Below are 12,626 nucleotides of genomic sequence, written 5' to 3' on the forward strand. Positions count from 1 at the left end.
CACATCTGGATGGGCGCAGGGTTCACACATCCGGATGGGCGCAGGGTTCACACATCTGGATGGGGGCGCTGGGTTCGCACATCTGGATGGGCGCAGGGTTCACACATCTGGATGGGGGCGCTGGGTTCGCACATCTGGATGGGGGCGCTGGGTTCACACATCTGGATGGGCGCAGGGTTTACACATCCGGATGGGCGCGCAGGGTTCGCACATCTGGATGGGCGCTGCCGAGCATCTGCCCGGAGCGGGTGCGCGCATCTGGATGGGCGCGCGGGGTTTGCACATTTGGGGACATTTCGGCACATTTGCCCCCCTCCAGCACCTCCGGGTGTTTCTCCCCCACACCCTGCGCTGTGACCCCGGGCACCCAAACCTGCCCGAATCCTCACTCATCACCTCCTCGCCACCGCGATATTTGGGCTGCGGCTGCCGAGGCGGCCGGGCAGAGTCGGGGAGTCGAGATCCAGGGATCTGAGGGGCTCCCCTGTGACCTTTGGGGTGCCGATATCCAGGGATCTGAGCGGGCCCTGCTCCCCGTGACCTTCGGGGTGCCGATATCCGGGGATCTGAGCGACACCCCATGACCTTCGGGGTGCCGATATCCCGGGATCTGAGGGGCTCCCCTGTCACTTTTGGGGTGCCGATATCCGGGGACCTGAGCGGTTCCCCCGTCACCTTTGGGTGCCGATATCCGGGAAACTGAGCGGGTCCTGCTCCCCGTGACCTTCGGGGTGCCGATATCCGGGGATCTGAGCGGCTCCCCTGTCACTTTTGGGGTGCCGATATCCGGGGATCTGAGGGGCTCCCCTGTCACTTTTGGGGTGCCGATATCCGGGGATCTGAGCGGCTCCCCGTGACCTTCGGGGTGCCAGGGGCAGCTGTCACCGCCCGTGACTCAGAGCAGAGCAGGGAAAGCAAAGCTTTGATCGCGGGGGAGCCGAGGCACCAAACCCCGCTCCCCACGTGCGCTTTTGCTGGGAGTTATCTGAGCCATCTTCTATTTTATTTATTTATTTAATTTTTTTTTCGGGATAATAACTGCCAGGGCAGGTTAGGACGGGGGAGCCCTGGCAGCAGAGCGTGTGTGGGCAGGACTGGAATAACGGGTGCTGTAGGAGAGGATTTACGAGCGCTGGGAGGTTGGGAATGGCCGGGAATAGCACAGCAGGTCAGGGGTGAGGTGGGACGGGCAGCCTGGGATGTGGTGCCGCTCCTGGTTTTGTGCCTTTGTCCCCAGAGGATGCTCGGTGTCCCAGGATGGGGATTTCTGCTGGGAGCAAAGCCAAAGCTCTGCCATGGGAATGCTGCTGGAAATCACCACAATCCCACCTGGAACGGGGCAGCTCTCCCAAATTTCGGTGTGCTGAGCAGCACCGAGGCTTTTCAAGGAATTATTGTGGCTTTCCTGGTGTACCTGCATCTCCAGACCGTTCACAGTCCCCGTGTGCAGGTGCCAGGGCACGGAGGATTGAGCCCCTAAATGCCAAATAAACAAATAAAAACCCTGGCATGCTCCTTCTCAACCACCTGGGACAAGTGGCTCCCAAAAGATCTTTACACAAAAACCACACAAAATGTTGGGAAACGAATCCCTGGAGGGATGTGGGCGCAGCTGGGGGGGCAGGAGGGATCCATCCCCCCCAGGTGTCTCTCCCGAGGGTCCCACTTTCACCTCACCTCCCCCTTTTTGTCCTTTCAGGGCTCGGATCTGAGGGTTGGGAATATCAAAGGGAAGGTCCTGACAGGTGAGTGCAGACCCCAGATTAGGGGGTGGGGTCTCAGCCAGCTGGGACGAGGGGGTGGCGCTGCTGGCTGGGGTGGGGACACCAGGACACGAGGGAGGGACACAAGGGGGGGACACCAGGAGATCCCCAGGGCACAGCTGGGCGCTGTCTGAAACAGGAGCCACTTTTTCTCTTATTTCTTTTTGAGGCAAAAGCGGTTTACAAACTCCCCAGCGGTTAGAAAGGCTCCAAACCAGTGCAAAAAAAAAAAAAAAAAAAAAAGAGGGGGGAGGGAAAAAACCCCAAAAGAAAAACACGAGATAAAAAGTGGGTGAATCCCAACAACTCCTGTGATGTTACAGGAACAAAGACTTTCTGTTCAGAATGTGCCAGACGTGGCTGGGGGAGGTCACACCGCGGGGAGAGGGTCTGGAGGAGCTTCAGGCGCTTGTCCCGCGGTGTCACACCCGCCTGTCCCTGATGGTGGCTCTGCCGTGGGTGTCCCTTTCCCGGGGACAGCCAGCCCGCTCCGTCCTCAGCAGCTGGACACGCCCCGCGCCAGCTGCGGGCCCCACATCTGGCACAAATCAGCCTGGAGCACAGTGCGGACCCCAAGACCCCGCTGGGGCTGGCCATGCCCTGCTGGGGGGCTGGGGGGTCTCAGGTTTGTCCCCTCCCCTGCACACATCCCCTGCCCAGGGAGGGCGCAGGTGTGGGAATGGGGGTGGAACAGAGGTGGGGGTGATTCGGAGCTGTTCTGGTGACACTGAGGGGTCCCAGAGCTGATCCCGGCCTGGAGGGGGGTGATGGAGAGCTGCTTCCAGCGGGAATTCTGGCTCGGGGGGATGCTCAGCCCTTCCCCTTTGCACCCCAGCTTACAGCCGGCCCAAACCCCCGCGCTACAGCGGCTACCACCGCTACCAGTTCCGCATCTACGAGCAGCCAGAGCACGAAACCATCGCCCTGAGCGAGGAGGAGAGGGTCTCGCTGGGTAAGAACCCCCTGTGCCCTCCCTCCCTGCCCCGAGGGGATTTTTAACGCCGAGCAGGCTGGGGATGCTCGCTGGGTGCAAAGGGATCCTCGCAGGGGACGTGGGTGAGGCGTTAAATCCTCGCCAGGCAGCAGAGAACCCTTGGAAAAGGTCTGGCAAGGGCCTGGCTAGCGGGATCGGAAGCAGGGAGAGATGTGGGCTGTGAAATTGAGCCCTCGCTGGCACATCCCCCCCCCCAGCCCCGGCCGCGGGAGCTGTTGCATCACCGGCACCTCGGAGCGGGCGGATAAGGATCAGGAGAAGGTTTGGCAAGGCATTGCTCAAACCCGGCTGACACAACCGCCCGCCAACTCCCAGCTCCCCGACTCCTCCCAAAACCTTCCACGGGAGGGATGGAGCAGCCGAGACCCCCCTGAGGTGCTCATGGGAGGGTTGGTGCTGCTCCATCCTGGGGACCCCCGGGGTGGGCAGGGGTCCGTCCTGCGCCCTGCCGAGCCTGGGCTCCTCCTGCCCTGCCTGGAACTCGGGGCTCTGAGCTTCACGTGGCCTCCACAAGGGAAATTTCAAAACTTTCCCAGCTGGGACCACATGAGCAGGGCTGGACGGGCAGGTCAGGTCGGTGAGTCTGGGCTGCGCTGCCTGACTCACGGCGCTCTGGTAACCCACAGGGCACGGCCCGGAGCGGGGGGCTGGCTGCGGGGGGCTCCGGGGAGCCCCTCCCCCGGCCCTGAGCCGTGGCGTTCATCCCATGGCTGTCACGAACCTCCCTGCGGGCTCTCGCTGCCCTTGGCTTTGTTTTCTGGCTCATTAACTCCGCTTCTTAATGACCCCGCCGATGTCACCCCCCTGCCAGCGGAGCCGGGCCCTCGCTCCTGCTCGGAGGAGGGGGCTCGGTGCTGCCCGCACATCTCATCTGGGAAGGGACGCAGAGACGCCCACCGAGGAGTTTTATCCAGATAAATCCCTTTATTAGCGGGATATGAGGCTCCAGCCCCCCAGATTTCACCCCCTGGGCGAGGGGCTGGCCGGGCATTCCCCGCCCGGCGCTGGCTCCATCCCATCCGCAGTTCCCAGCCCTTCCTGGGAAAGACCCAGCGGATTTTTTCCTGCAACATCCAATTCCTGAGCATCCCCATCTGGCTCGTGTTTAAGGAGTTTGGTTGAAGGTTATTTTTAACCATTTCGCTGCTGCATCACGTCCTTGGCCTGGCCAGGGGATGCTGCAGGATTGAGACACTGACAGCTCATCATCTTTATTCCCAGAAAATCAGCCCTAAAAGCAGCCAAATGATGAGATTTCGGTGTCTCAAGGGTTTTAAATAAATCAATCCCCAAGGCAGTGGGGTGAAGGCTGATGGATCTGCTGGTGCATCCAGCCCCGTGTGAGAAGGCAGCGCACGGGGGAGAGGAGCAGACACCTTTGGCAGGAGGTGGGAACAAGCAGGGGGTGACCCCAGTCCCGAAGGATCTCGGATTCTCGCCCAGCCCGGGCTCTGCTTGCTGCTCTCCCGGCGATGCCACAGGCACAGTTCACATCCCTGCTCGGAATTTCCCAGCTTGTTTGGCCTCAAATGAACCCCAACCTGCTGTTTTTACTCCGTCCTACATCTGGTGACAGCGACATCTCCATCTCACCGAGGGTGGGGACACCAGCCCTGGGCAGGGACGTGTCCTGGCTGGGCACAGGGAGTGACACCGGCCCCGCTGAGCCACACCAGAGCGGGAAAAAAAACAAACTCCCTCCTGGCACGGGCTGTGTTTTGGACCCCAAAGGTCCCGGGTCAAGGTCCCCGAGCCGGGGGAGGTGACAGTGCCAGGCGGGATGGCAGGAGCTCGGCCGGAGCCTCCAGAAGAGGGCACTAAACCAGGACCTGCCCGCGTCGCCTGTCCCTGCTCCTGGAAAAGATCCCCGGGAATTAGAAACGCGAGGGGCAACGGCGAGAGTGGAAAAAAAAAATCAAATTTCTGTTTTTGTTCTCCCTCCTTGCCTGGCTGTGCAGCGCCAGCAGCTCAGAGGGAGCGGGGACAGTTCCAGGGTGTCCCCAGTGCCCACCCTGCCCTGGCGATGATGGGATGGCACTGACGGGCACAGGTCGGTCCTGGAAGGGCTGCAGGACCCGGGCACGTCCCCCTGTCACTCGTGGCAATGTGGAAATTAATTTACAGCCGAGCTGTTTCTCCAGGGCGGCTCTTGAGCAAAAACTTTGTTTCATCAGGGAAGAAAAAACAACACCCTGATCCTTCCCCGTGAGTGTTTCTGATCCATCCCGGCAGCAGCCGGCTCTGTGTGACCTCGGGCAAATAACTCAGAGCCTCAGCTTCTCCTCTGGAGTCTGATTCAGTTTTTGGCCTTGCCACTGAATTTTCACCGAAAATTTTCACCGAATTTTCACTCAGGACCGAAGGTGGGGACATTTGGGGTGTCCCCACGGCTCTTCCTGCCCCTGGCCCCGCTTCCCTCGCAGCCAGGAGCGTTACAAGCCGTGCTTGTGTTTTGGGGAGATGGGAGATAACGATTTGTGGTCTGTGAAATGTCACAGCCGCCGTGGCATCCCGAGCTCGCCGCAGGCTCCCCATCCACGGGAAATCCCTCAGCCGGGGGAATTCGGGCACCCACCAGAGCCCGGCTGCGCTGCTGGGGAGTTAAAGTTCCCACCGCAGCTTTCATCGAGGGGGATCCTTAATTAGCACGAAATCCTGAGATTTAATTACACCTGAGTTCATCCTTCTGCTTCCACCTTTTCCCATCAGCTCCAGCATTCCCAAAGCCCCTCCCGCCCTGGAAAGATGTTCTACAACCAGAAATGGATTTTTTTTTTTTTTTTTTTCCCTCACGGAAATTTTGCCTCCGGGAGGCAACAAGTCCTTTGAGGGGAGCAGGGACCGGGATGAGCGTGCGGCTCCATCCCTCTCCAGCTCCAGCTGCGGATCGGGGCCGCGGCGCTCATTGACTCATGAGCCGACCTTGTGCGCCTCCAACCCGATCCACCCAGCTGGAAAATCGGGTTGGACTGGGCCCTGGAGCGGAGGGAAAGGCTGCGGCTGGGACGGGAGGCGGCCGAGGGCTGCGGGGAGAGCGCGGTGCCGGCCCCAGTCCCCGGGTGTCACTTAATGGTGACCAAAGCAGCTGCCGACCTCCCGCCCACCTCCGCTGGGACATCATTAATCTTGGCAGAGAAGCATCAGGGCTCCCATCAGGAGAACATTGCCGCTGATGAGGCTGATAAATTACAGCCAGGGGGCCGGGGGAGGAGGGGACGGGCGTTCGGGGGGTGGGCAGGAGGCGAGGGCAGCGCTGGGAAAGCTGCGGGACCAGCGGGAGCTCCCCCAGCCCAGCTCCTGCCTCAGTTTCCCCATGGCGGCCGCTCCGGGCTCAGGCGGCCGCGCACGTGTGGGTGTCAGCGGGCACTCCTCTTCCTCCGGGTGAGCAGATAAGGGCCGAGTGGGATGATTTAATCCTTTGGGAAATGAGGCTTGAAAGCGGACCAAGCCGCGGATGAAACGCCGTATTGTTGCGGCAGGGGGAGAGGGGACGGTGACACCGCGACCTCGGCTCCCCGGCTGGCCCCCCGCTCCAGTGACTCACTGTCCCCGGCCCTGGCAGCCAGCTGGGATGGTTGGCACAGGGAGTCGGTCACGCTGGGTTGTGACACCCGCTCTGGGGATGCACCCCAGGGGTTGGGTTTGGTGTAGGGGGGACCCCAAATCCGGCGCCACCCGGTGAATCCCCCCCCTTTGCCCCGGGGCTTTCCCTCCTGTCACCATCCGCTGAACCCAGCGGGAGTCGCGATGGCTCGTTCGGCCCCAGGGTGCAAAAGACAAAAGCGAGAGACTCAGGTTTTATTCGGCAGAAAGCAGCAATGCAGTTTATTGAGTGAAAACAATTCAGTTTTGAGAGAGAGAGAGAGAGAGAGAGAGAGAGAAAGGGGTAAAGGAAACAAAGTAAAAGGGAAGAGAGAGAGAGAGAGAGAGGAAGGATGGGATATCGCTACCAACAGCATCGTCGTGATCGTCCCACAATGGACGCGTCTTCAATCCTTTGGGGAGACAGAGATCTCAGAGTCTCTTTGGGAAAGTCACTTTTTATTGTCCTTTTCCAAAGCCAGTGGCCTCTGGCCTAAAGCTGGGGAGATTTATGGACTGGTGTGTGTGGAGATCATTGCTGCAGGTAACAGGTGATGGAACAGGCGCTGAGAGCAGCACCCTGAGAGCAGCACCAGGCACAGGCACAGACAGAGCTGGGCAAGAATCCACCTGGGCCAGGCCAGAGCTCAGGCCCAGGGTCTCAGTCTCTGATGATGGCAGAGCAGTTTCAGACGGACTCTTACACCTGCCTGTTGCTGTACCAGGGTTATGGATCTGTGAAAGGACACAGTAACACGGCATCTCTTGCTTGGTGCAAGGAAGAACAGTTTATTGAAGGGAGCCATGGCTTTAAATAAAACAGTTCGTGAAAAACAAAATACAGACAGTTCATTGGTCAGAGAAAGGGACATCTCCTGTCCCGGGCTTTCTCACAGATCCAGCAGGTGTTTATCTTTTGTTATAATTCTTTCTCCTGTGTTTGCAGTAGAGAAATGGCTCTAGCTAGGGAAAAATCCTGGCTGGAGCTGAGAATGTTTCATGGCCTAAGAAAAAGACTCAGAACCTGAGAAAAAGCCTAAAATGTGCCTAGGCCTTGGGCAGTGTCCACACCTACCCCGACGGGGCCGGGCACAAGGCCGAGGAAAGTAGGTCAGGAAAATCTCCATCCCCAGGAGCGGGGCGAGGGCACAGCCGGCGCCGCAGCCCCGCCGGGGCTCTGCCTCCCCCGGCTCCTTTCATCCCCGCATCGCTGGCAGCCCCGGCACCCCTGGGAGTCGGGGGAGCCGCTTCTCGCTCTCACGCCGGCCCCCCGTGGGGGTTTCCGAGCGCTTTGAAAGGCTGCACATGAAAGGCGGCGGGAGAAGGCGGCGGCGCAGCGGGACCGCGCCCCCCGGGGCTCCTTCCCCCGGTGCCACCCGCAGTGGGACCCCCGGCACTGGGGGGGCCGGGCTGTGACCCCGCGGTGAGGAGCAGCCCCCTGCCTGCCCAGGTGGAGTTTGGGGGTGTTCGTGGCTCTGTGTCCCGGCTGGGGTGACCCCAGGGCAGGACATTGGGAGTGACCTTGGTCTCAGCTCGGTTTCGGTCCTCGGAGGGCGGCAGGAGACACCTGGGACCCTCCAGCAGCAGCCTGGTGCATTCCAGCATCTCATCCCAGCCGGAATTTGGGATGCAGGGTCCTATCCGAGCATCCTGTGAGCTCCAGGATCCTTCTTGAGCATCCCATGAGCTCCAGGCTCCTTCCTGAGCATCCTGTGAGCTCCAGGCTCCTTCCTGAGCATCCTGTGAGCTCCAGGCTCCTTCCTGAGCATCCTGTGAGCTCCAGGCTCCTCCTTGAGCATCCTGTGAGCTCCAGGCCCCTTTCTCAGCATCCTGAGAGCTCCAGGCTCCTTTCTCAGCATCCTGTGAGCTCCAGGCTCCTTCTTCAGCATCCTGTGAGCTCCAGGCTCCTCCTTGAGCATCCTGTGAGCTCCAGGCTCCTTTCTCAGCATCCTGTGAGCTCCAGGCTCCTTTCTCAGCATCCTGAGAGCTCCAGGATCCTTTCTCAGCATCCTGTGAGCTCCAGGCTCCTTTCTCAGCATCCTGAGAGCTCCAGGCTCCTTCCTGAGCATCCCATGAGCTCCAGGCTCCTTCCTGAGCATCCCATGAGCTCCAGGCTCCTTCCTGAGCATCCCATGAGCTCCAGGCTCCTTTCTCAGCATCCCATGAGCTCCAGGCTCTTTTCTCAGCATCCTGTGAGCTCCAGGCTCCTTCCCGAGCATCCTGAGAGCTCCAGGCTCCTTCCTGAGCATCCCATGATCTCCAGATTCCTTCCTGAGCATCCTGTGAGCTCCAGGATCCTTCCTGAGCATCCTGTGAGCTCCAGGCTCCTTCCCGAGCATCCTGAGAGCTCCAGGCTCCTTCCTGAGCATCCCATGAGCTCCAGGCTCCTTTCTCATCATCCTGCGAGCTCCAGGCTCCTTTCTCAGCATCCTGCAAGCTCCAGATTCCCTCCTGAGCATCCTGTGAGCTCCTTCCCGAGCCCTGGAGCACCAGCGAGGTCACAGCGTGCGGTGCCGTCACCACGAGAATCTCCAGAGCTTTTTTTGGAGCTCAGAGCCCGAGGTGGGAGCTGCAGCAGCTCCCCGAGCCGTCAGCACCCCCACGCAGGTGATGCAGCAGCTCGGGTTTTGCTCAGCACTTTTGCAAGAGCGGAGGGGCCGCGGCGCTCGGGCCGGGGCTGAGATGTGGCAGCAGATAAAGCTGCCAGGCTGCCGCGTGACATTCTAGAGCAGCCAGGAAGGGGAGAGGACAGGTTTCAGATAAAGAGCGGGCCCCTTTCCCCGCTGGCCCGCAGGGAGGGGCGGCCTGAGCTGTCTGGGTGCCAGGGAAAGCCCCTCCGGGCAGGGCAGGATGCTCCGGAGCCAGAGCCGGGCTCGGCGCCCACCCTCGCCGGCCGCAGGGGGATTTCTGCGGGGTGGGAGGGAATCCCTGCTGCCCGCGGCCCTGGGGAGGGTTCCCCTGCCACCTCCACGGGAAAAACACAGCTGGGTCCGGAACGAGCTGATCCCAAATCAAACCACAGCTGGGTCCAGAATGAGCTGATACCGAATCAAACCACAGCTGGGTCCGGAACGAGCTGATCCCAAACCAAACCACAGCTGGGTCCAGAATGAGCTGATCCCGAATCAAACCACAGCTGGGTCCGGAACGAGCTGATCCCAAATCAAACCACAGCTGGGTCCGGAACGAGCTGATCCCAAACCAAACCACAGCTGGGTCCAGAACAACCAAACCACAGCTGGGTCCGGAACGAGCTGATCCCAAATCAAACCACAGCTGGGTCCAGAGCGAGCTGATCCCAAATCAAACCACAGCTGGGTCCAGAACGAGCTGATCCCAAATCAAACCACAGCTGGGTCCAGAGCGAGCTGATCCCAGATCAAACCACAGCTGGGTCCAGAACGAGCTGATCCCAAATCAAACCACAGCTGGGTCCAGAACGAGCTGATCCCAGATCAAACCACAGCTGGGTCCAGAACGAGCTGATCCCAGATCAAACCACAGCTGGGTCCAGAACAGCCAAAGCACAGCTGGATCCAGCACAAGCTGCCCCCAAACCAAAGCACAGCTGGATCCAGCACAAGCTGCCCCCAAATCAAACCACAGCTGGATCCAGCACAAGCTGCCCCCAAATCAAAGCACAGCTGGATCCAGCAGAAGCCGCCCCCAGCCCGGGGGGCACCCTGGGCTCAGGGCAGCCCTGAGGGAGGAGGCTCAGGAAGGAGGAGCCCCCCAGCTCCAGCAGGCTGTGGAGCAGCAGCAGCTCGGTGAACGCCAGTGAGGGGGACGGGGGATCTCCTGTGGCACCCCCAGGGGGATTTCCAGCCGGGGTGGGCTCCTGGGAAGGTTTTCTGCAAAGGTCAGGGGGTAAAAGAGGAGCCAGCCCCGGGCACCCCGGGGTGCTCAGAGCTGGGGTCCCCGTGACTCCCCGCTGTCCCTGGGGCCCCTGGGGTGTGCAGGATGTGGTTTGGGGCACAGCTGCAGCTGCACAGGGCTGTTCCCCTCTCCAGCCTTCCTCCAGCCCTGCTCACCCCTGTTTTCCTCTCTCCCCAGGCACCTGGGACTTGAAGGATTTCGTGGAGGTTTTCAGTCTGGGCAACCCTGTGGCCTCGACCCAGTTCCTCACCAAAAACTACGAGGATTAACTGCAGCATCCCTCCCTTGTCCTGCACATCACACCACAGATCTGCCTCTGTCTGGAGCAGAGGGAGCTCAGGACCCAAGGAGGTTGAACCCACCCTGCTCCCAGCCCAAAGGCACCAACCCTTCCCTTCCCTTCCCTTCCCTTCCCTTCCCTTCCCTTCCCTTCCCTTCCCTTCCCTTCCCTTCCCTTCCCTTCCCTTCCCTTCCCTTCCCTTCCCTTCCCTTCCCTTCCCTTCCCTTCCCTTCCCTTCCCTTCCCTTCCCTTCCCTTCCCTTCCCTTCCCTTCCCTTCCCTTCCCTTCCCTTCCCTTCCCTTCCCTTCCCTTCCCTTCCCTTCCCTTCCCTTCCCTTCCCCAAGCTCTCTCTCCCTCTGGGGAACGTCCCAGGAGTTCTGGCATCGCCCCTTCTCCTCCCCCAACCCCTTTTCTGACTTGACCCCCTGGAGACTTTGAGTTTGATGCCTGCAGCTTGTTGAATAAAATTTGGCTGGAGCACACGGGGCTCTGTGGTGGGGGACAGCGCCAGGTGAATTTTGGGATCTGCATCCCCTGTGGAGATGGGAGCAGAGCCCGGTTTGGGTGACCCCAGGAGGGGACAGGGACAGTGACGGCAGCGCAGAAATCCCTGTGGGAGCTGGGAACCGAGCCCTGCCCTGCCTTTGCCCTCAGCCCGTTCCTCCTGGAAAGCAAAACCGAGATTAAAGGCATAAATCAGCAGAGCTCTGCCTACTGGCCACTTAGCCAGACCTCCCCTTTAATTAGCTCCTTAATTAGGCTTTCATCTAAGACTCAGATTTCTCCAAGGCTCAGATTCAGCCGCCTGCAGGGTCGTCCTGAAGCACATCCCAGTCTGAGCTGTGACAAAGCCAGGACGGGGCTCCCTGGGCAGCCCGGGACAGTTCCAGGCTGGGGAAACTGAGGCACGAGGGAATGGCTGGCTCAGGGTGCAGGGAGGGCTGGCACCCTGCAGAGGGGTTTGGGTGCTCTGCATCTCAGCTCGGCATCACTGCCGGGGTCTGGAGCAGAGATCCCAAAAAAGGGATCTGTGCCATCCTGCTGGTCACCTTCCCTGGGCTGCCGGCAGTCAGAGCAGGTTTCAGTCCTGGGGGTTAAACTTGGATTTCGGTCCTGGGGGGTTAAACTTGGATTTCGGTCCTGGGGGGTTAAAGATGGATTTCGGTCCTGGGGGGTTAAAGATGGATTTCGGTCCTGGGGGGTTAAACTTGGATTTCGGTCCTGGGGGGTTAAAGATGGATTTCGGTCCTGGGGGGTTAAACTTGGATTTCAGTCCTGGGAGGTTAAATATGGATTTCAGTCCTGGGCGGTTAAACTTGGATTTTAGTCCTGGGGGTTAAACTTGGATTTCGGTCCTGGGGGGTTAAACTTGGATTTCGGTCCTGGGGTTTAAACTTGGATTTTAGTCCTGGGGGTTAAACTTGGATTTCGGTCCTGGGGGTTAAACTTGGATTTTGGTCCTGGGGGGTTAAACTTGGATTTTAGTCCTGGGGAGTTAAAGGTGGATTTTGGTCCTGGGGGGTTAAACTTGGATTTTGGTCCTGGGGGGTTAAACTTGGATTTTAGTCCTGGGGGTTAAACTTGGATTTTGGTCCTGGGGGTTAAACTTGGATTTCGGTCCTGGGGGTTAAACTTGGATTTCGGTCCTGGGGGGTTAAAGATGGATTTCGGTCCTGGGGGGTTAAACTTGGATTTTAGTCCTGGGGGTTAAACTTGGATTTTAGTCCTGGGCGGTTAAACTTGGATTTTAGTCCTGGGGGTTAAACTTGGATTCTGGTCCTGGGGGGTTAAACTTGGATTTCAGTCCTGGGGGGTTAAACTTGGATTTCGGTCCTGGGCGGTTAAACTTGGATTTCGGTCCTGGGGGGTTAAACTTGGATTTTAGTCCTGGGGGGTTAAACTTGGATTTCGGTCCTGGGGGTTAAACTTGGATTTCGGTCCTGGGGGGTTAAACTTGGATTTCGGTCCTGGGGGGTTAAACTTGGATTTTAGTCCTGGGGGGTTAAACTTGGATTTTAGTCCTGGGGGTTAAATTTGGATTTTAGTCCTAGGGGGTTAAATATGGATTTCAGTCCTGGGCAGTTAAACTTGGATTTTGGTCCTGGGGGGTTAAACATGGATTTCAGTCCCA

General features: G+C 59.4%; 1 protein-coding gene across 4 annotated transcripts in view; it reads left to right on the forward strand.

Annotated features, from left to right (window-relative positions):
- Positions 1-11,184, forward strand: part of PEBP4 (phosphatidylethanolamine binding protein 4) — a 96,958-nt gene extending 85,774 nt beyond the window's left edge. For 3 of the 4 annotated variants that reach the window (XM_056508714.1, XM_056508712.1, XM_056508713.1), the window contains exons 5-7: positions 1,700-1,745; positions 2,599-2,715; positions 10,393-10,976. In XM_056508714.1, the coding sequence (XP_056364689.1) occupies positions 1,700-1,745; positions 2,599-2,715; positions 10,393-10,484 (255 nt within the window). In that variant the 3' untranslated portion in view covers positions 10,485-10,976. Of the gene's footprint in view, positions 1-1,699; positions 1,746-2,598; positions 2,716-10,392 lie in introns of all 4 variants that reach the window. The other variant, XM_056508711.1, reaches the window with a different exon arrangement.
- The last annotated feature ends 1,442 nt before the right edge of the window (positions 11,185-12,626 follow it).

Source organism: Oenanthe melanoleuca, chromosome 22 (genome assembly GCF_029582105.1).
Source record: "Oenanthe melanoleuca isolate GR-GAL-2019-014 chromosome 22, OMel1.0, whole genome shotgun sequence".
NCBI lineage: Eukaryota > Metazoa > Chordata > Aves > Passeriformes > Muscicapidae > Oenanthe > Oenanthe melanoleuca.